Source organism: Eleginops maclovinus, chromosome 1 (genome assembly GCF_036324505.1).
Source record: "Eleginops maclovinus isolate JMC-PN-2008 ecotype Puerto Natales chromosome 1, JC_Emac_rtc_rv5, whole genome shotgun sequence".
In the NCBI taxonomy this organism is placed as follows: Eukaryota; Metazoa; Chordata; class Actinopteri; order Perciformes; family Eleginopidae; genus Eleginops; species Eleginops maclovinus.
The window spans coordinates 17,928,608-17,952,827 of record NC_086349.1 but is presented as its reverse complement, the minus strand read 5'-3'; the positions used below and the strand labels follow the sequence as shown (position 1 = coordinate 17,952,827).

General features: G+C 40.6%; 1 protein-coding gene across 1 annotated transcript in view; it reads left to right on the top strand.

Moving 5' to 3' along the window:
- The window catches only part of slc2a4rg (SLC2A4 regulator), a 36,662-nt gene extending 12,450 nt beyond the window's left edge, over nucleotides 1–24,212 (top strand). Inside the window, exons 3-8 of the mRNA XM_063894891.1 lie at nucleotides 8,477–8,577; nucleotides 9,853–10,085; nucleotides 12,795–12,895; nucleotides 14,236–14,509; nucleotides 17,947–18,074; nucleotides 18,373–24,212. Coding sequence (XP_063750961.1) covers nucleotides 8,477–8,577; nucleotides 9,853–10,085; nucleotides 12,795–12,895; nucleotides 14,236–14,509; nucleotides 17,947–18,074; nucleotides 18,373–18,484 — 949 coding nt within the window. The 3' untranslated portion in view covers nucleotides 18,485–24,212. The remainder of the gene's footprint in view (nucleotides 1–8,476; nucleotides 8,578–9,852; nucleotides 10,086–12,794; nucleotides 12,896–14,235; nucleotides 14,510–17,946; nucleotides 18,075–18,372) is intronic.
- The last annotated feature ends 8 nt before the right edge of the window (nucleotides 24,213–24,220 follow it).

Sequence of the window (24,220 nt, the reverse complement as noted above, 5' to 3'; positions counted from 1 at the left end):
TTTGGAGTTTTGAAAGCTATTAAAAACCTATTTATTGTATTAGATTTCTTTTGTTGATTGACTTCTAAACGTCTCATCATTATCCATTCCTGCATATGTGTCAACTGCTGAATCGAATTCACCAGAGGCATAAATAACTTTGATTCTCTCAGTCACAACTCAGTCTCTCTCTAAGTCTGCAGCCATTCTTCAACTAACTGCTCTTTTTTATGTTGAATCACTTTATTTTTCTTTTGCCCAAGCTCCATCCCATTCTTAAAGAAAGAAAAAAGATACTGATCAGTTTATTTTACTGGCTGGAGTCTTTGTCTGTCTGAGGCAGCCCTGTAGATATTTGGCTTCAGATATTTTGGCTTCATGGGAGTAAGTAGAGCAGAGTTTGGAACAGCATCGGTTTGCTTTTGCAAAACACAGGAAACCAAGCAAAGGCCTGCTCTGGCTTGTGATGGCAGAAGGGCAAATCTCAAGAGCAGGCGAGAGAGGGAGTGGGAAGTAAAGAATGAGGAACAAAATAAAAGTATGCTACAGAAAGAGAACTGACCTTTCTGTTCGCAGCTCTCTGAAATTCCAATCTGTGTTTACAGTTTACAGTTGTCGATCTAATTTGCTAACCATCTGTTATCAGTCTGTGTTGTGATGCTTTTTCCATGTTTAAATCATAAGGAAACAAACTTAATTGATGACATCCCGTTTTTACTTTTCATAGTTGATTCAGTCTGGTTTCCTGTGACATCCTCAGAGTAAACCTAAAAGTCTCAGCCAGACTGAGATGGCTTTGTTTTTCTCTAGAATCAAAACCTCCGTCTAGCCCAGAGTGGTTTGGATTATTTAGATACATGAAAATATGATTTGACGGTCTGCCAGGAGTAAAACAGTTTTTCTCAGAGAAAAACCTGACTACTCTGCTGACTTCTCTGGCTCGCTGCATCAACCCATGACTCAAATGAGAAGCGACAAGCGTTTTGATAAGGAAGCAGTGTTTTCAGGCAGAAGGGCCTGTCTTGTTTGCTCTCCCCAGTATAGGAGGGGCAAACAAATCCAAGGCCTCAACACAGACGAGGCTGCCCTGCATCCCCCTAGCAACAGCATTGTTATTGGAGGGGACTGACAGAAGTTGTGAGGGAAGTTGCTATAGCTACAAGTAAATCTCGATGTGTAGCCAAAAGTGACAGTGGGGTAATAAAGTGAGAGAGTTTCCCCAGAGACATGAACAGAGAAGATGTTGTGTTTTAAATGTTCCATCCATCGATTACTAATTATAATCTCTTTCATATCTCTTTTAATAGTTTTAGGTTTGTTATTTTAAGGATTTAATGTCATAAAAAGAGTGAACCTAGGCCCAAAGTAACATATTTTACATGGAGAAGTATTGTCTGTGTGTGTGCAGCTACAGTATCTGTTTCCCGATTCACAACAACTGTGTTTGCCAGCAACTAACCCTTGTGGTGCTCAGGCTGAAAACGTCATGACCTACAATATGCCACTGTCTGGTGCTTTCCACACTGTGGGCATGGCAAGCATGTCAGGTAGTACGTCATGGTCTACTTTGTCGTCAGCCGGCTAATTGCTTGTGCTGTGTCAACATTTTCCCCCTGAGAAACGTGCTCTCAAGCACAGATTGGATATGTTGTACATTCAGATCGTTGCACGTAACAACCCTTTTCTATTTGATGTTTAAAGTACACTGCAAGATTGCTGTTAAAATAAAGTATAATATAAACCTCCTGTCTGTTTATTTTCAGAGATTTAAGGCAGAGTAGGGAGTCAGGCATCGCACCACAGAGGGAATCACGTCTTTTTCTGTGTGTCTCTCCTCTATTATTTTGCCAGAACAAAGCCTTTCGTTGTTTGTGCGTGGCCCTAAGGCAACAGACTGCATTTGAGGATCAAGAGTCAGAGAGAGAGGCCTTTTTGTCCGGGAACTGAATAGTCATTACACTCAGAGCCCACATTAAAGTGACATGGCTCCTGCCTAACAGCCTCTCCCTCTCCAGGGGGCTCAGCCTGAATAGTAAAGGGGCAACATGTGTACAGACTGCCCAACAATGGGTGAATTATGATGGATTGCATTAGCTAATGTTTACCCACATTTTTACATTAATATATCTGTATTCATTCTGTACATTCATACTGTACATTCTGCATTGCACAAAGACATTACAGAAACACAAATAAGGGAATAAGGGAAAGAGTGAGTGATCAAGACAGAAGCAGGGGATCAGAGATGTGAACATGGGGGGCTTGTGTTGGGTTGAGGGGTTGACTGTTTACTGCCAATCATTAACCATCTGCTAGCAGAGAGAGCATGAACAGAGAAAGGGATAGAGGACATTATGTAATACAGTGGAGTGGGGGTAAGATAATAGGGAACGTGGGGATTGTGAAATGGAGAGCGGTGGGTGTTCTATTAATAGTATATGTATGGAGGGGCAGCTGTCAGGGGTGCACAGCCGGCAGACAATCATCAACAGCAGCCTGGACAGTTCGTATTGCTTCAGTCGTCACTGCATTACCTCATTATACAGGAAACACCAGTTAGACGACATGACTCCAGTCCCTGCACAGTTGCTCTTGATTCAGATCTGTGCACTGATGTCCCTTGCCTTACGTCTTCATTTATGATTTCTTAGGCTTAAGTATAACACACACTGACTGACTCATCGATGCTCAGTCAAAATTCCCTTTAGAGCCAGCCAAGCAGGATGTCTTGAGCCTTTAAAGGGCTGAAAGGAAAGACGAGAGAAGCTAATAGGAACAGGTGATGTAATGTAGGTTTAACAATGCTCTTGGGGATCCCATCACGTTATCTCTCAGCCTTCCTCACTTTCAGTATGTTTAAGAGATTAATAAATGAAAAGGCTTGCCTAAGGAAAAGTTGATCTCATAACTGGATACATAACTCCTATTTTTGGTGTGCATATCTCTCTTCCGCTGTGAGCATTTGCATTTGTTTGTGTTCGAAGGGTAATGAGAGAAACAGCTGGGGAAAGAAAGCGGTATGAAAACACGCTCAGTGTTTGTTGAATATGTAGTCCTATCACGACCCAGAGCGGTGTTTGGACGTTGATTTGTTGACTTGTGTGACAGTGTTTTTGGACTATTTCACTGGCAAGGTCATATACCAGTCTCCATGCCAATTTGGGGCTGATATGAAGAAGCCGGCATACATACATACAGTACATACAGACACTCAGAAATACAACCTGGTGCCTGTTTTGGGGTTCATGACCATCACATGATCACATTGGCTGGATAAGTGCTATTTAAAGTGACCACCACTGGTGCTGAGAGGGACATCAGAGATTATTGTTCTTAGTGTAAGACCTCAGTGAAAACTACACCCACCATATTGAACTTTGCACAGCATTCAATCATCCAAAAACAGATAGGTTTCTTCCAAACAGTCTGTGCAAAACACAGTATTTTCCCCTGGTAAACGAGATAGCCTTTCAGTTGGTTGTCCAGCTCTTACATTGATATTGGTCTTTTGAGAATGGAACAATCATTCTCTGTAACCTGTTGACTGTTACGATTGCTGAAAAACGCTCACAGTTTGCACCGTAACAGGCAGCAGATACTCCCGGGGAGAGGGGGGGTTGTTGTAAATTGCTTGGTGGTAAACTGAGAATTGACAGTGCCAAACAGGTGGGAAACACATGCAGGGCAGGGGGAGATTAGATTAATTTAGGCAGAAAAACTAAGATTAAAATACACTGTAGGAAGTGTAATGTGTGTGGCCTGCTAGTTGATTCTTTTTTTTGGGGGGGGGGGGCAGTTATTACCTCTAGTGGCCTTTAGGTGATGTAAAAAAAGACGGAAGGCCCTCTCTCCAGCTCGTGTTTGTTTTGATCTTTCAGAATAAGAATCAGAATACCTTCATTGGTCCAACAGAGGGGAAATTCACATTGTTAAAGCAAAAGTAGAGATGGACACAAAAAAGAGAACAATATTAGACATGCACACGATACTTAAAATAATATAATACAATATAAAACAAGTATTTATAAATGAATGTTCTGGGCTATACTGTAGAAACATGGTGGTGGCCATGTACCACACCGTATGTATGCCAGACACAAAAGACTCGATCTCAAAGCTTACGAAAAAAGAAACTAACCATTCCTACTTTCAGAGGATTATACACTAATGAACAAATAGGTATGAATACTATATTCCATTTCTGCCAACAAATCCCCCTGAATCTGACACCATTGGTCCATCTAGGTGGCCTTATACTGAATGCAATGTGCACTATGAACCATGCAGATCCTTGGGATTTCTATTGGGCTGCTAACTGGAGCTAATGTGCCCGTGTTAAATATAGAGGGAATGCCCAGTCATCTCCCCAACAACAGCAGAGAGCCCAATCCAGAAGTGGGGGGGGGGGCATCATATTACCATCTGCCGTATCAAAGTCCAAATGTCCTCTTAGGACCTGGTGTGGAAATCTACAGTGTTGGAAGTTTTCTTTCAAGTGTATCCACCTAATAATGGGTGTGTATCTTAAAAATATCTCACAAAATACTGCACTTTGGCAGAAATATGGTCAATTACAGAGCTTATTTGTTGATTACACACACAATACACAGATTCTCTCATGCTCGGGCACACAATGCTCTCCCCCTTTTTCTGCACTCTGAGTTGTTGTTGCTACTTGTGTGTTGGCTCAAAGCGCTAGTGTTTCTCTCGCTCTCCCTCCCTCTCTCTGTATGTGCCTGGGCCTGTCTTGTTGACTTTAGCCGGCCCATGTGTTGTGCTGCTGCCAGAGGGGCTGGTTCTTGGCTCAACCGAAGCCAACAGAAGTTGAGGGAGGAAGGAAGGTAAGAGGGTGGGTGTGTGTGTGTGTGTGTGTGTGTGTGTGTGTGTGTGTGTGTGTGTGTGTGTGTGTGTGTGTGTGTGTGTGTGTGTGTGTGTGTGTGTGTGTGTGTGTGTGTGTGTGTGTGTGTGTGTGTGTGTGTGTGTGTGTGTGTGTGTGTGTGTGTGTGTGTGAGAGAGTGACTGTATGATTTTGTTTGTGTATGTACTTAAGTTTGTCAAATGCTCCCAATCAGAGACATTCACAAATTCACTCACCACACACACACACACACACACACACACACACACACACACACACACACACACACACACACACCCCCACAGTTACAGTTAATGTGGTCAAGACTTCCCTATTGAGGCATAGCACCTGTCTCATAAAACACATGTTTATCAGTGACGGGGCTCGTAAATTTCACAGTTTAGAGCATGAATGGTGTCACTACTACACTAAATAACCTCAGTGCATATGTGCCTACACATGTTAATCTACATGTGTGGGGGAGGACATGTTTACCATGTCATCATTACATTTACTGCACACTATAAACCTACCTTGGTTGGACTAAAATACTTTTGTAAACATCCGTTTTTTAGCGGTCCAAAACACCCTTCCGCCCAACCATACACATATAGCCCGACTTTGTTGACAGATGTCTTTGCTCTCTAATCACATCTTTCTGGACACTAAATAAAGGTAACCCTAGTTTAACTTGCTCTAAAATAAAAATTATCATAAGAAGATGAAGAAAAAATAACTCTTCCGTTTATGCAGTGGCTCAAATATATTTACTCCTGCCAAGTTTAATGGTTGAAGAGTGTATAAAGTCCCTGATGTGCATAGGTCCCAGAAACAATGCTGGGCTTTGAAGCCAATTTGACATAGTGAATTTCTTTCTTTTTTTTTAGATAAATCAATTTCATTTGAATCTTTAAATCCTCAAAGTTGTAAATTCCAAAGAGTTTAATCCAGAGTTATTTTCCTTCCTTATTTCATGTAAATGAGCCCATTGCTGGACGGCGGGGCTAATGGACTTCATGTACTATACATTTAAACTATTTTGGCTTCATGCGCCACAGAGCACCTTTCCAAGGAATGAACCACACCCTACATCTGACGCTGTATCTGACTTCCTTTATACATCCATTGAGTAAAGCATGATGCAGCTGGTTTTTCAGATGGCAGAGCGTGGCAAGCATCTGTATCTAACTTGGTGTAACCATTATTATTTAAGTCAGCAAAAGTCGATTAGCTCCACAAGCGTCATCATGAGTCAGAGCCAATCATCAATTGATTATTTCAGAATGTATGTCTAAAACAACCCGTTAGTTTTTTATTTTTTATTGCTTAACACGTGCACACACTGAAACACAAAAAACTGTCTCCAGATGTAATAAAACTGTGGTGAGGATCATGCCTCTGCCGGGAAGCAGAGGAAGGAAAAAAGCTCTATGTCAGGAAATCAGAGAAGGTTTGGGGGGGCTATGGGCATTAATGGGGTTTGGTGTGTGTTGGTAATCCTCTGTGTGGGTGTTTGAGTGCGGGAAATGGATATCAAAGTTTGAATCATCCCTGGAATTAGCTAATAGGCCAGGTGACCCTCTTAAATGTAAGTTTTTTTTCCTTTGCACTGACATACGCACCAAAAACAGGCAATGATATGCTATTAGTTTACTTTTCAATACCATATAGGCAGTCCAAATAGTCCATTTATTCAACCCCAGAGTCGAGCTAACAACATGTTGTCCGGGTTTGCATCGAAATGATAAAAACAGCACAGAAATGTTATTAAGGAAGAGACGAAGGCCTATAAATTGGCCGGCCAGGGAAGCGTGTCCCTGGCCGGCCCTGTTTTGTGCTGAAAACAAGGCTAATGGCTGAACCAGGACACGGCTAATCTTGTTATCTCTTTATCTCTCATCCAGACTGTGTGTGTGTTATGCATGTGTAGGTGTGTGTTGTGCATATGTGTTACCTGCATCTCCGCTGGCTATATCTTCTAAGCTTTAGTGCCGATATTATTCTTTGCATACTTTGATTCTCTCCTTGTTGGTATTTATAGTGTGCCTGCTTTCTATGTAGAGCACACACACTTTCACACACACAGATACACACTTAACCCCTTTTTGTTTTAAAGTGTAGAAAACCAGCCTCTTTTTGTGTGGACATGGCTGCGTAGTGTTCGGAAATTCCTTCATATCTGGTACATTCCTCTGTGATCTGTTTGCCTCCCATCCAACGCATTCTCATCAATGTGGGAGCTGAACCATTATCTGAAGTTTTTCAAAGTCCATAAATGTTTTAAAGTTTTGTGTCTTTTGTGAGTGGGTGTGTGAGCAGGTACACGCATGCTTGCTGATTTACGGCATGCTTTTGTTTGTGTTTTTGGACTCCAGTCTGAAGTTTTTGTGTGTGTGTGTGTGTGTGTGTGTGTGTGTGTGTGTGTGTGTGTGTGTGTGTGTGTGTGTGTGTGTGTGTGTGTGTGTGTGTGTGTGTGTGTGTGTGTGTGTGTGTGTGTGTGTGTGTGTGTGTGTGTGTGTGTGTGTGTGTGTGTGTGTGTGTGTGTGTGTGTGTGTGTGTGTGTGTGCACTGCGACTCCGAGTGGATCTCAACCAAGGGCTCAGGGCTTGGCTGAGAGCACGCCTCAAACCAGTTTACTCTGGTTGTGTAGTGGAGAAGTCTGGGGGCGGGACAGGGACCTCTTAAAGCTGCAGACCATGTGTGTCTCTGCCTCTGTGTCTCTTGTGTGTTTCCCTGTTTTGTGTTGCATCTGTGTTCAATCTGTTCATATGTTGTAACATTTAATAGGATTGGGATTTGCATGTCACATAGCGGTACATGGTCGACATATACTATTCACTTTATTGTTTTGGCTTTGACGGCTCGTTTTTTGGGGGATTTTTTTTGCATTAGAATTTTAATCAGTGTATGTGTGTGCACAAGTGTGTGGGTGAGTTCTTGGCCCCTCCTGAATTTATTCCCCCCGCATATTGTTCCGGACATAAAAGAAAAGAGGTTAGAAGTGCAACAAAAAAAATAGATGAAGAGAAAGGCTACGTGAAGTGAGAAACGTTGTGCTTCTTTGCAGTTTGACAAATTACTGTGCTTGATCACGTTTTTATTAGAATACTAGATGCTAATGCACACTCTGAGCTTTCTGTGAATTTGTATGTCTTGTAGTACTGAAGTCGACAGTATTTAGGTTTAAGCTGAGGGTTGACTGCTCAGCATGGGGTCTACTCTCAGTCTCTCTAAACGAGGTTGCACAAGCTGTGCAGAAACACACCACAAAACCTTTTCACTCTCAGGGCTTTCCGTTACATCTTCATGTGCACACACACACACATGATCATACTCAAACACATGCACACAGTTGCTCAAGACTTACTGTACTATAGTCCTGTATGTCTGTGCGCTGGTTAATCTCTTTGTTGGATTTATTCGCTGCCTGAACAACATTTCTTACTGTTGGTATTTTGGAGGTCTACAGAGATTTATAGATTTCTCTGGGGACAAGGCCAGGCTTTTTCTTCTGAAATAACTTTCCATTACTCAGGCAAAACAACAAACGGTTTTGGCTGAAATTGAGTTTGTTCGAACATAATAAGACAAGAGCAGGGGTGCTGACTTTTCCCTTTTCTACATGTGTGTGTTTTGAAGGAAGCCCTCAGGTCATGCTGATAAGGAAGTGATGGCTGCCACCGTCCTGACCTCACTATCCACATCTCCGCTAGTGCTCAACCCTTCCTCTGCACCACCAGGTAACATCACAGCCTGCATCCTACCTTCAAACAAACCTGCAACAGAAACTGCTCCATCAAATACTGACTCATCGACTGTATGAAACAAATGAATGTCACTTCTCATTATCCAGAGGAGTTACTCACTCTCTGAAATGAACGGACAGTGGGAACAAAATCTCATCATCATTCAGTTGATGTTTGCTATGCTAATGAGACTGATCAGAGTCGTTTTGCATCCAATAAAAGGGAGTCTTACAGTATCATGAGCTCTATTCTCTTATCTTTGTAGACATTCATGTTACCCAAGCCTAGCATACTTGCTGCCTGTTCATACATGACTCTATCACCGCAGACGGTCAAAGTCCTATCTGCCTTTTTTCTTTCTAGCCAGCATTTAACAAAGGCTACTGTTATTGCACAGAGTAAGGCAACATGTAGCAGTTCATATGCCATATCACTCCATTGGACACTTCGGTAACAGTTGTCAAAATAAATGTATTATCTATACCAATGTGAGTTTAATTTACAATTCAGCAGTCAGTCTGGTAAAAAATGTTTGGGTAAATGCCACATCAAAATGACTTTTTTACAATCATTTTAGCTTAAACATATTAGTTTTTGTTGATGGTACAATGGTAGGATTGGAAATGCTATTATTTGTTTCTCTTAAAGCCTTACAGTAAATTATGTGATCAGTAATCCTCATACACAAATTGATCTATGCAACATAATAACAGGGATTCAGATCCTTACATTCCATTAGGAAAAAATGATTGGTTCGTATGCTGTATGTTAATCCCTTACATACAAGATCTTAGGGGTTTTTGTATGTTGGGGTTTAGTTTTTGCCTTTCCCATGTTTAGCCACATTAAATATCCAGTCAAGCTGGTGTGATTATCTAGTATTTTAGGTCAAAAGGCCAATGGGTATAGAAAGGGTTAGTGGGCCAAGACTTAGCGAAATAATATACTACCTTGTCAAGGAAATAAAAGCTGTGTTCGGCTTAATGTGCAAGGATGAGAATAGATAAATGTCAACTTATATAACATATTAGAATGTATGCATCAAATAGGCTTTCATGGTTTATGGCTTTTGAGAGATTTTACCTTTTCATTTCCATTACAGAGTTAGGGTCCAGGTCAGGATTGTTGGGCATAGTTTCCAATCTATGTCGCTATGTTTTATTTCAGGTCTTTAAAAGTTGTGTGCCCTTACAATAATGTTCACAGTTTGTCTTCTTGTCCGCTGCGTTTTGCGTTTATATGAAGTTAACTGTTTTCTTTAACCTGCAGAGCCAGCCAGCAGGGCTTGGAAAGACGTTCTGTCAGATAGCTACAGCAGTTCGACAAGTGGCAATTGGAGCTGGGACACCAGCGACCAATCGGTGCCCTCCACACCGTCCCCGCCTCTTTCCAATGATGCCAACAAGAACTTCCAGCTCTTGACCCCGGGGGATGATGTTAATGAAGATGTCACAGAGAGCACACACTTCATGTTTGAGGATCCCATACCTCGCAAGCGGAAGGTAAAAATGAATCTTCATGTAGCATTTATAATTGAATCAATGTGCCCAATTTGTAAAGCACGGATGCAAACTGGCCCGGCCCTGACCAATGTGCTGCCCTAGCCCTAGGGGGATGGCGCGCCATAGTTTGTGGGCGCTGTATGCAATGTGAGCGTAGTTCCAGACATCGTTAATAGTTAAAAATAGATAAATAAATAACTTCTTAAATTTTGTTTCTTCCCCCCTATTTAGGGCGCCCCCCATAGATGGATGCGCCCTTAGTATTTGCCTATACTGCATATGCCCAGGGCCGGCCGTGGATGCAAATTAACTTTGACTAAATCATTATTATGGCTCCTGAAGAGCTGCAGGGCTTTTATTTTGAAATCATAGGGACCTGTTTGGGAAAGTGTTTGATGACTACGCACAACAAAGATATTAGATTAGAAACACGTCTGCGTCAGATATTATTTATCACACATCTAATAAAGCTGACTATATATCGTGAAATAAATAAGTTTAACCCTAAAACACAAGTTAAAATCCACAGTTAATACGGTTTGTCGCATCTGTGGTTGTGTGGTTGTGACAACAGCCCCAGATGCTGTCTGTTCAACTTTCATCTGAAACCAAAAAATAAAGCACATGCTGAGTAATACTTCATGGCCACAGCTTTACAGACACAACTCCAATGTGCTTTAATAATTCTTTAGCAGTAATAACCCACTAGAAGCATTCAGAAAATGGTAGCACCATGAGGTTTAACAGCATCAGTTCCTATCTGCATGTGTTGATAAACAGGTTAGGTTCTCCGTCTAATTCTTAACTTTAGAAATAGTCCCCTTTTTATTCTTTTCACAGAGACAGGACGAAGGGTTTGTCAGAATGTAGGGGAGATGTTGGTTGAACAGCAGGAAGTAGCAAAAGCTTGAAGGAGTGCATATGTTTAAAGCAATATTCATAGCAGAAGGAGGAAAAAATGAATCCTTGTGATGAATTTCCTCTAGCCATACGGTGACAGAGAAGAGCTCATATACTGTACAATATGTGGGAGTTTTCAATTCCACCTCCCTGGAGTGGAGCAGTAAAGATTATCGAGCTATATATATATATATATATATATATATATATATATATATATATATATATATATATATAAACCATAAAGACTCCAAGGATGATGCTGCCAGTGACCCATGCCATACCATAGATAAGCTGACAGGAAATGAAGTGGGATGCCCCGGGCCCGGAGGAATATGTACACACAAGTTGTTCCGAAGAGGGCTAAACTATGAGCTCACCGGCCGGCTAGCTTAGTGCCGCAATATAGCTGACGACGCCAACCCTAGAGGTCTAAGTCTTCTGTGAGCAGCTGCCCCTTGAGTTGTTTGCTGTTTGATTTTGTGCAGGCAGTGGGTTAAGAGGATTATTAAACATCACAGTCACCAGTCTTACTGTAACAGTGTTAAGATGCAAGGAAAATGTCGGGGAATTAAGTGATTTGGGATTGTTTGTGGGATTAAAGGCGCTTTGCTGTGTCATTTGAATTAGTGGATTTGTTTAAAACACAATCAGGGGACTTCAATTTAGCCAAGCCCCACTTGAGAAGTGTATTTGCATGTTGCTGTTAAATAGGAAAGGGAGTGGCAGGCAATGAGGAGCAGTTCAAAGAAATGAAGTGTAGCAGAGTTAACATAGCCATTGATAAAAAAAAAAACCTGTTCTACTCTTACTTCACTGGCTCAGTTTCCCTCTTTCTCTCTTTTCTGCTTGCTCCCTCCCTTTTTTGCCCTCCTACTGCCAGAGGCTGGTGAAACGGAATGACAGTACACACCCACTGTTTTTCATTAGCAGTGATGCAGGTCCCTGCCTGCTCATCGGCCAGCTGCCAGCCCCTGATAGTTGAAAGGGAAAAAAATCCATCTAATTCATATATCTCCTCATGGCTTGCTTATGAACCAAGGACTGTTATCCTCTGTTTGTGTAAAAGGAGGATCAAATGTGATAAGGTACATTTGAACTCAGAAAGAAGTTATTGTGGTTGTCACAGGTGTCTGTGTCTACAGAGAGATGGCGGTGTGGTTATATTTAGTTGTACTTTTGTGAGAGGCCTTGAATGTTGTTTTAAACATTAGGGGCACCCCCCAGGCTGCACCCTAACACCAAACTATTTATATTATCATCTCCAACCGAGCTCACAACATGAACAGAGAGCAGGAAGAGTACAAATCTAAAGAGTCCATTTAGTCCGCTCATCGATCAGTCAGGGACATTAGTAGACAGAAAAGAGTTCAGTTTCATTGTCTGTCCTGTTTGCATGTCCCTGTTTTTTCCCGATATCTCTCTCTTGTGTCTGAACTTGTCACATATCGGATTTCTATTTTTATAGACTTGCTGCTCTAATAGCTCTCAAATGAGGTGTAGTGTTTGGCCCCTTGTAGCGTGGCATTCAATCTCCCACGAAGGCCTTTGTAGAGAGGCTGCTCCTGAGATCCACACACAGGAACGTGACATTACATGGCACACAGCATAAACCTCGATTTCTCATAATCAGTGTGCTGCTGAGAATGTTTTCAATTTCATCAGTGTTTCTACCTTTCCTGACAGCGGCTATTTTTACATTGTTCACCAAAGGCTTGCAGAAAAGTATTGAATAAATAACACAGGGAAAGATGTAATAACTGATATTGTGATTTATATTGACACTCATGTGGTGATCATCTTTTTCAGAACTCCATGAAGGTGATGTTCAAATGCTTGTGGAAGAACTGTGAAAAGGTCCTCAGCACCTCCTCAGGGATCCAGCGACACGTTCGCACCGTCCACCTGGGGTGAGTAGCAAAACTGAACACATGTAGAGCTTCGTTGTTGAATCCAGGTAGGATTCTTGACAGACTTCTATCTGTGTTCAAATGTAGTATAGAAAATATGAAGTTGTCAATCATTTTGGGGTGTTTAAAGTTCACCCCCTTAGTGTTTTGTTTCTCCGTAAAGTATTACACGCTGCCTAGTTTTGTGTATTATGCATTCATCCACAGTTTTTGTCTTAGCTAAACCATTACACACTCGCCCACACATCACCACCACCAGCAGGCAGTATGGTGATATGTATGAGTCACATTGATTATCTTTATAGTGAAACCTGCAGTTTTTCAAAGTTTTATTTGTATTCATGTGTTGTTGTTTTTTTATTCACAACTGCAGGCTTGTTTTCCACTTTGAAAAAGACTTTCACTGTGTAGGTGTTAGTGAAGCAGTGTCGCTCGTGGGTAGAAATGTTAAACACTGTGATTTTAAATAATGTGGTAGGACAAGATAAGGATATACGACTACTCACGAGGTGGCTGGCATTTAACCGTCTTTATATATGACTTGATTTTGTAGTACAGCTTAGAGTTATATTTCAAATAAAGAAACTGATTCCTTTTGTTTTGTAATGCTTAAAAGAAATGCTGAATATAATTAGAAATGTGTGTGGTATCATATCGTAGCTACCCAGTGCACAGTTATTACACACTGCTGCAGGTACATATGAGATATTATAACATTATACATTTGCTATCCTCACAGTTAATGTCATTTCATCACCAGCCTGTTTGTTTGAGGAGCCGTGCAGCACGCTGGCTCTTACTGCCCCCTGCTGCTGGGAAGTGTTACCGCTTTTTGCACTTTTTTTTGGGTCCTAGACAGCTGTGCTTAGGTCAGAGGTATTTCAGTAAAATGGAAGATCACTGCTAAAGTTATTGTCATCTTTCATGGCTACTACAATCAGAAGTCACTATGTTTTAACTGGCCCTTCTATGCACAATATTCTTCTTCATGTATGAGTTTTTCTTTAGTGCACTGAAATGTTTTCTGCTTAATTTCCATAAAAATGTCTTACAACATTAACATATTAAGCATACTTAACCAAAACGAGTGCATGCAGCAGTCATTAGGTCAATGCTCCATGCTAGATTATAGAGCCGCGCCAACTACTTCATGGTTGCAGATAAAGGGTAATTAGTGGCCTGCTAAAATAATTAGTAAGATAAGTGTTTAAGCTTTGCATCATAACGCTGCTGTGATGTAAAGCACTTATCTTCAAAGCTGAAAAAAGTGTTTTAAATGGAGCTAAGATAACCCTGAGTTTGGATATCTTCAGAGTTTCTAAGTTGCTCCTCTCCCGCAGGCGAAACAGCGACTCAGACTACAGCGATGGAGAGGAGGACTTTTACTACTCAGAGATAGAGGTCAACATGGACAGCCTGACAAAGGGCTTGTCCAGCCTCACCCCCACCTCCCCCACCACGTGCGGCCCTCCGCCTGTCTTCCCTCCACCGCTCACTGCTGTCCCTCACTCCGAACACATCAACATGAACAGTTCTCACAGCCCAACTCCGACACTGCTGAGTCAGTCAGCTCCTTCCACCCTCTGCCACATCCGCACTGACCATGCCTACCAGGTAACTCACACACAGCTTATACACACACGTTTCTAAATCCTATGACCCTGAAAACATTAAGCAGTTGGTATTTTATCAAAAAATGCAACATGGGATGGTACACTATTCAAATAACAGGAGGCACAATATATTTCTTAAGCTGAATGTGTTAAAATACAATTTTAAGTGAAGTAAAGGGATGTTGCAGCAATGTCCAAGCCTACAAATCCTACTCTAAAGACTTAACAATGTCAGTCAACATGTTTTTTCCCCCCAATTTATGCCGCCTTAGTTGGTATTATACAAAACCACAAAGTTTTACATTTCTTTGGTGGAGAATCTTCAAGGGCAGCTTTTGAGATTATTGTGTGAAATAAGCTCCGAGGTAAGAGAAAGTCTCTTAACTCCTACACCACTGTGGGAGTTTATAAAGGGAGAGAGAGGAAGAAAATACTTTCTTGCAAATATTAACACAAATTCACACAAATTATCAATCATTTTTAAGTTGGAAAGAGACTAAATCATGTTTAAATTCCTGCTCGCTGCATTAAGTTTAAACTGCTTTGTAGCATTTTGGGGTATTCATGCCTCCTCTCTCTTCTTCTCCTCACCCTTCCTCTGTTTTTCCTTCATCTATCTGTACAAATGCATGTGCACTCCTCACTCGGATGCCCTTGAAGGTATAAAAGATATGTTTTCAGGTGGAAAAACACATTTGGTTAAAGCATAAATCTTTCTATATTGAATATTGAGTTCAGTCCTTCCCGATGGTTCGAGGCTGGAGGAAACTTTCAGTTGCCATGACAACGTAAAATGCACATGAAAATAGAGATTCAGCTTCCATATGCACGGAAACTACACTAGCTACTGGCCATGTACTGCACTGTCCTCATACTCTTCTCTTTAATACAGCTATCTAAATGTTCTGCTATTCTTCATGCTGTCTTAAAACAGTTGTGTGCCTAATTTGTTACCTGCCTGTCAGTGAAATGGTAGATGGACCGTACTTATATAGCGCTTTATCAGGTATTATCGACCCCTCAAAGCGCTCCACATACTACGAGCCATCACCCATTCACACCTCATTCAGTACGAGTTGCTTCACAAAATATTTAAACAAGGTTATATTTGGATTCAAAATGGCCAACAATGTTGATTTAATAAAGGCAAACAGTTGAGTCCAGAGAATGACATCACCACGCTGTAATTCAGCCTTCAGAAACAGAAAAAGACAATAATTATACTGAATATGACAATCTGAGATTATATCTAGTTTTTATCAATTTGTGGCCAAGCCAGTCTTCATCTGTAATCGTAAAACTCACACACATTTTCTGTAAAGTTTTGTGGTAGGCACAGTTCTGCTCTAGGTTCCTGATCCTTTGATATTAAGGCACATTGTATTATGTAGATCTTCACAAATGCCTCTCCTGCTCATTATTTGATCTTTATTCTGTATTCTCCTGCTCCCTGTTCCTCTCTGCGCTATTCCTGTCCCTCCTTATGTCTGTTGTGTCCCCTCCTGGCGATGGTGGGGTTGTTGTCCATGTTCCAGGCCACTGCTCCAGTGAGAATCCCAGTGGGTCCTGAGCTGGCTGTGTTAGGCAATGGTAATGGCACCGGGCCTGGAAATGGGACTGGGAACGGCATCAGTGTGTCATGGCAATCCCATCATGTCCTTTTCAAAGGCGTCCCGGTGAGTGAGGCTTTGTCTCACGCCTTTTTATCCTCATCAAAGTGCTGTTTCCACTTGTTACCACGAAGCACTTTTTTTTTCTTTTTAACTCTCCCTTATCTTTAATGCCATCTTGTTATTATTTAAAACATCTGTCTTTTCATTTATATAGCACTATCAATCCAACGAGGCTCAAAATAAAATCCAGATAACAAAACATGAAACCAGATGTGCATGTAGGTGTTACTATATATGTTGCCAACATTATATTCTTTGTGTCTCCTCAATAAGTGGAATTAAAAGTGAAGTAAAGTTTAGGAATAGTAGCGATCGAACTACTAAGGTAACCCTCTCTAACATCTTCAGGGCCTCAAGTAGTCTGTTTCCAAGACTGGAGCCATAAAGGCTGAGGCAGCATTGTCATGAATCAAAGTCTGGGCTCATGGGACAGCCAGAAGACAGTCAAGAGGACCTAAGGGATCGAGGGGGAACATTTTGTATCTAGACGCATATCAGATAACCTCAGGCACAGAACTGTTTAAAGATTTAAAAACCAATAACAGAGCACTACAAAACACATATGCAATGTGAGCTCTTATGGTTCAAGATAAAAAATGTTGTGATTAATTTTATATGAATTGATTTTGAACTTCGGCTTTCCTAGGCAGTGCAGAATGGATTGCATCAGGATAGTGCAGCCAGTTAATGATGATGGTGCAGATTAATCTTTCAACACCGAGTTTAGCAGTGTGAGCAGCATACCTCGCTTTATTATATTCGGAACAGCCTCATATTGGCATTTCATTGAAAGTATAGGCCAGGATCACTCCTACAAAATGTATTCGATATGGACTCCACCCCATTAACTAGTTACCCTGTTTTGTCTTAGTATTGTTTCTGAAAGATTTAACTTAAAACTGTAATAATGCAGCCTGTGTTATCAGGAAGTCTTACAGTACAGCCGTGCTCCCCAAGGCCAAATTGTGGCTGTTGTTAAGCAGATGCAATAAAGAAAATTCTGTCTTAAGGTACTGTAGGGATGGCAACAGTGAATGAGGCACTTTCTTCCAAGGTCTGTCTTAGATAATAAAATGTTCAACAGTATTTAAAGCTGCAGGGAGACCGAGAAGAACAAGACAAACGATGTTGATCCTTAATTTGCTCCTAACTGTCACTAAGGCTCTCTCTGTGCTGTTAACCATTTGGGCCCCGTTTTTAATCGTGGTATGTCTGTGCAGAGTTTGTGTGGGCGTCACCATGCACACCTGCTATTTTGATACTTGTATGTGCAGTAGCAAAAAGTGCAAAAGGGTTGGGTGACGGTGATAGATCAGAGGATGAGAAGATAAACACACACACAAGGTCTTATTGCTCTTAAAGCACTATGCCTATTACAGTGTCAAATCACAAATTGGCTCCTCTAGTTAAATCATGTTTTTGTCTCTTTGTAACGATGTGAACACGCTGGACTCGAAAGCTCAGACAAGAGGCAGATAGTGTGTTATTTAAAATGTAGTTTACCTCATTATTCCATTATATTTCACGCTGTAAAGGGTTACCACACTTCTTCAAATGTACAGCCAATCTTTTGCTTTGGCATCATACTCTGTGTCGAGGTGTAAGGTCTTTATTGTGGATGTGTATTTTTTTCTGACAGGGACAGATTCAAGGTTGTGTATTACTGTATATCTGTGGTTGTCATGAGAAGTGATATATAAAGTTGAGCTACACTGTATCAGTATAATTTTCAAAAATTCACATGTGATGTCTTTCCGCTTTACAGGGGGCTGTGACCCACGTCCGGACCATCAGCATCGGTGAGAAGCGGCAGCCGGCAGCCATCACACACAGCACTGCTATCAAGAACCATGCTTTAATAACACCTGCACCTAAATCAACACCAGGAACCAGGTATTCAACCGCCATTTCTCTGTGTAATTGTGTAAGGATTAATTGGGCTGTACTATAAAACATTTTATCTTAATTGTTATCTTCCTTTGTTCTTATATCACAGTTGCTTGAAATAGGCTGCTCCCTTTTGAAAGATGGCCTCCCTGTATTGAATAGTTTTCATATTTCACGTTTAAAAAGAAAGACTTGTGGTTTTAAGTGCCCCCACCCCTACATGCACATATATGTGTTTGTGTTTTTATACCTGTGTGAGCATCTGTGTCTATGTCCTTATGCTGTCACATCTCCTGTTACCAAGGAAACCCCGTGGGGAAGCAAAGAAGTGCCGAAAGGTGTACGGCATGGAGAAGAGAGACATGTGGTGCACAGCCTGTCGCTGGAAAAAAGCCTGTCAGAGATTCACCGACTAATCCAGTCCCCTTCCCGTGTCTGTGAGATGAGTTCTTCCTCGCTCGGAGCGACAGCTGTAGATGGACTCTTCCACTGAGGAGACGAGGGGAGTTTCTTCACGATGGAGCGCTATTCTCCTCCATCCCAGCAGGGCGTGCGCCTTCTGTCCTCCCTGTTTGCAAACACAAAGAAAAAGAAAAATGGTGGGTAAAAACAAAGAAAAAATCAGCAAGAAAAAAAAACTTTGTAAGTTTTGAGACTTTTTGAAGACTTTTTCACTCATCAATAAGGAACACATTTAATATTTCTAATTTCTCACAGCCTCAACTCCAGGCAATGTTTATAGACTACAGATGAGCTTTTTGTTCAACTCTGTGGGTGATTATATGAGCATCCTGTAGTCTACTGTTTATGACTTTTTGGATGTTCAAGGGTTAACACAAGATTTACTCGCTCTGTAGCAGATCCTTTTTCTTTGTCACTGTGTAAGGGACTTCAAACCTACCAAAGGCAAAAAGCCTGTTCACTTACAACGAACAGTTTAAATGTACGCCTGAATCCAGCATCACTGTCTTTTGCAGCCCTACTGGATATCAATTTTATGTTTAAGTACAAATTATTCATCATCTACTTCCTGTTCCTTAAGCAACTTCAGTACAGCCAGCTTTACTTCATGTGATTTTGCATCGATGCACATATTTTGTGGTACAAAAAGATTCCCCTTGACAAAATATTTCTCAGAGATGTACACAACATGAAATATTTCTTCTTCTCTGTTCTTACCCGAGAGATATGCACCTTGAAGAACTAAGACATCTTTTAGAGGATCACTGAAATGTCAGTGGATGTCTTGTATAGAGTTTATTTTCAGCAGTGGCTGAAGCAACTAGCAGTTGCACTGTGCAATCGACAGGATTACAGCATTTAATATTGTCTTGCTTTGTGGTTGTCATTGTTATTAAGGTGAGGCAGGAAAGGCTCATTTTTTTCCCTTTGACAACAGGTTATTTTTAAAAAGATTGTTTACCACAATGAATGATAACTGCCCTTTGAAACGTAACTAACGTAACTTGACTGACTAATGTAACTTTTGTATGTAAGTTTATAACATAGAGATTGTAACCCAACAACCACGACCTGCCGTTAAGTCAGGTATTACAAATAATCTCTAAACATTTTAGGAAGGAGATGTTCCGAATATCTTTAACTAACCAGCATTGCAACATTTCTAGAAGCCTAACTTCATAGGAACAAAGACTATTTACACATTTTTTTGTAAAAGTTTTTAACCTTTTAGAGTGATATTTTGTTCTGGTCTAACATTTGGGAATGAATAGTGAGAATCAAACCAAGGTGTCGGTGGTCGACTGATTGATGCTGGAGTAAAAAATGATGTTTCATCAAGTAAAGATTTCCAATCTTTCCCTATTTAAAAGCCTTCCAAACTTAAGATTAAATAATCATGTGGTAACACTTTTTGATAGAATGAAATTGTAATTTTTGTATATATCCCTTTCACCTGTATTTAAAAAAATAAAGAATAGAGCAATATGAATTCCTATTTAAAATTAGAACCCTTTAATTTTAAAAGATGTATTGTGTTTCTAATTATTATCAAAGACGTACAACAATGAAACCTTCCAAGTATTTAATTCTTCACAGAAGCTTAGATCTTTATTTGATAAGACACCGTGGAGTGAAGTAAAATGAATCAACCAGTTATTCTTTGAAGGTTTCCAGCATAAAACTGAACACCTGCAGGGTGAATTGTGTTTGTAATTGTCATATTATGGCATGGATAGGAAACTTAGGATGTATCTCCTTCTGGTGCTAATACTAATGAAAGTACAAGACATTATTACAAACCAGTAGTCATACTTACGGACATTTTTAGATAATGATAACATTCAGAGATACCCTGAAGAGAGAGCGACTTTTTTACTCTTTCCAATGGTTAGTAATATTTTTTATTTAAATGACAATGATTGAAGACAATACTGGTCGTGTCAAGATGATAACCTACTTCCCAAAAAACAGGCCAATTTATTTATTTAAACCAAACAAACACACATCTGTCTCAAAGGGCTTCACAATCTGTACATGGCAGACGCTTTCTATCATTAGACCCTCAGTTTCTCTACTTGGATAAAGGAAATCTCCTCCACATTTAATAGACTGAACTGCTCTCAGAATCCCGACAGTAAATGTAGATTTTTGAAGATGCTGTCTGAATGTAGAGTCTGCGTTGTGTCCTCTACTCTCTAAGCGCTCCCGACACTGACCTGACCTGATCACCAAAACGACGGCACAAACACTGTGCGCTGTCCTCTCCTATACGAGCAGGCCGACCGGCATTCGAGCTGACTGCATGACTGAGGTACATGACGACTTCAGACCTCTGTCGCCATAGAAACAACTGTGCTTTCCCCTGTCGCCACAAGGTCACTCAGCTGTCTGCTGTGGGCTGCAGCCACATTATCGGTGACCAGTTATCACTTTTCATAAAACTAGAAAGCAGATGTCAGTTAATTAGGGACTTAAAGTCGAATAAATTAAACACGCATGAAAACTATCATTATAGTTAATGATATTTCATTCACTTCCAGTAATAAGCCACCATTTTGTTTGGATACGCACGATCCTGCCTGTAAATCTTTATTTCTAGTGGCATCCCAGATAAGCTTCCTCCTCTTCTGGTCAGAAACTTCACAAAGTGCCAATGAAAAGAACACGAAAAAAGGAAAAAGCTATACTTACCTGATGAAATTGCACTATGTTGCACTACGCAAAAACATGTTTTTATACATGGACATTTTATATACACACATTTTGAAGTGAAAGAATGTTCCTTTTTTGTTCTCAAGGGGGCGGGAGGGATGTCGTCACTGCCCGATGGAATAAATGGGGTGTCAGGGAAAGGGTGTTTTGTACCTTTGGGGTCCCCCATTACTAGCAAGTCAACTCTACATTAAGTGACAGTTAATGTCTTGCTCTCTGTGTCAGATTTATTGTACCAAACACACTGGCTGGTTCTGAAGTGTGGTATTGGGAAGTACAGTGTGGTACTTTGGTAGTTAGTCACTCTGCCTTCGCTTAGAGGAGTGCAAAGGGCTGAAAGCAGCACCTGCCTTGTCTCCGGGATTGGAAAACACCGGTCTTAGTCAGCGGCTACACATTGATGTCTAGATAACAGATGCTTTTACAATGCTTCATTGCCTGGAGTTTTTCTTCACAATACTCACACGTTTTATCCATAACATTTATGCTTCCTTTCCTTTTTACGTTTCCCTGAGCTGAGGTAGTTGATACAGTTATTAGTGCTGGATACAGCTGTTACTTCTGTTTGTTGATGGAGTGTCGAATTCAACCCATCAGGTGTCTCTTCATCCAAAGCACTTTTAGATTTCACCAGCAGGATTAGAGGCCGGTGTTTTTACTGGCAGTGAACAGGACTGTTGATGTTATCAGGCTCCTGTGGTGGTCACTATTTCACCTTCACCAGTCATCATATTTCTGGTGGACCATCAGTCCCATCCTCGTGAACGCAATTTCTCAAGAACACCTTGAGGGATCTCCTTTGAATTTGGCTCAAATATCCACTTAGACTCTAGGAGGAACAGAGTAGATTTTGCTGGTCAACGCTGACAAAACAGGTTTTTGGCATAACCCATACTTTAATTCTGACAAAACCCACATAACACTTTTTGTTAAATCCCCTCAAAGTCTTATTCACATATACTATAAGAGTCTAGACAGACATGGATGTAAACTGCAACTTGACTAGTTGGTGGAGTCATAAAATTGTGAGGTGGTTATTGTAGTTTTTTCATTGCACTAAAACTGGTCTGTGACGATCAAGCCAGTAAGAGCTTGGCTTGTGTCATCATGGCCAGAAAAAATTGCGGGTACAAAGTTGCTCTTGTGGAAATTGATGAGGAGTTTTTCACCTGTGAAATAAGGGGTTGAAATTGAAGTTGAGTGTGCAGGGAAAGTTGTTTGAGAGCAGACACGGGACACGCAGTGACGATATAGATGGATTTGTAGTTTCAGGGCTTTCTTGTACATATGCAACATAAAGAGAACCGCTTTTTCGTATATATTTTGTTTCCTTGTTGTTGTTATTTTGTTTTATGAAAAGTAAACTTTTTTTACATTATAGTTGCTCAGAATATTTTCTTTCATTTTTTTTAAAAAGTTGATTGAGAAGCTATAGTGAACATAACACGTAAAAGATTCAATGTATATTGTAGCTTTGAGGCAAAGGGGAGAAAAAAAACCTGTTGAATGTAAAACCCACAAAAACAAAAGTCTTTTTTTGTTCTTATATTTGCTCGCTAGTTTGTACTGCCTGTAGTAAACCTTCTTTTAACACCCACAGCTGTCGCCACACTGCTAAATCATATCAAATAACGCAACCATGCAGTATTGCTTTACAATTTTCCTTTGTGTAATGAGATGCTTTATAGGGGAACAAGAACTAACTTCAGTTTCTGTGACATCTGGGCAACAGTGTAAGCAAGTAGCTTACACTGTTGATATTTGTCTTATTTCTATCTCCCTGCCAAATGGTAATTTTCTTAACGTGTTTATCATCGTTGTGAATGTTGTTTTTGGTTGTGATGTTAAGTTGTTGTTAAGCAGGATAACATTCGACCTTTGGTCACAATGAACATTTTAATTTTGTGGGTATATCTATCCTGTCCTGCACATTCCAACTGACAGCACACTTTTAGAGTCTTCCCCTTGTTTCCCAAAAGACGTATCCTTCCCCTTTCCTCCTCACTACAGTGATTCTTCTCTGAACACCTTGTCCTTTTGCATTAAATGTTTTTTCTACCAAGCTTTACAGTGGTCCCACCCAAGCCTTTACCCAGTTTATTAAGCTAAATTAAACCCTTCAAATGTGCATCAAAAAAAGCCTTTATTTTTACTTCCACTTGTTGAAATTGATGTGCTGCTTTCTTGAATGTCAGTGTGTTTATCTATGTGAAAACCAGCAGCAGCAAAGCCAATAGATCTCCTTCCAAATCAAATGTAATGTAATGCATTGCAATGGCAGCTCCTCCCAATTCTCTGCTTCCTCTGCGCTTTTATTATTCGTCCAAGCATTGTACTCCTTTTTTTGTCAGATCGTCTCTTTTGATTTGATTTTTTTCTGTTGTGTTTTTACTGAGCCTTACACTGGCTGGTGTGAAAACTGACTCCTGCTTGTTTTCGTTTTCTCATTGATTGATTGATTGATTGATTGATTGTCTGGTTAAATTTGAGGGTTTTTTTGCATGTCTATTATCGCTTCTTTTTTTTTTTCGGAGATACAACACTGAAGGGTTTTCTGTGTTAGATTTCCCCTTACAGTAACTGATAACCAAAGGCTGATGTACTTTGTTTTCCTCAAAATATAACAATGCTCATTGCAGCCTGACAAAGACACACACACACACACACACACACACACACACACACACACACACGAAGCTAAAAGCATTTCTTAAAGGAAACGTGACATCAGCCTCGGGTCTTACTGGAAGGCAACATTTCTCCTGTGTGTGGGCTCAGACTCTGTTCTTCATCAGCAGTCCCACGCACATGGAGGAAGCACTTTCTGAGGAGTGGTGCACTCAAGGAGTATTTGTATGAATGTCAAGCCTATGACTAGTGCTGGAAAAGATGGATGACCATGTATGATGCTGATAATGTGATCTATGTGATGTAATGTGACAGAAAGAAAAATAAACCTGAATGGAAGAAGTCTGCTT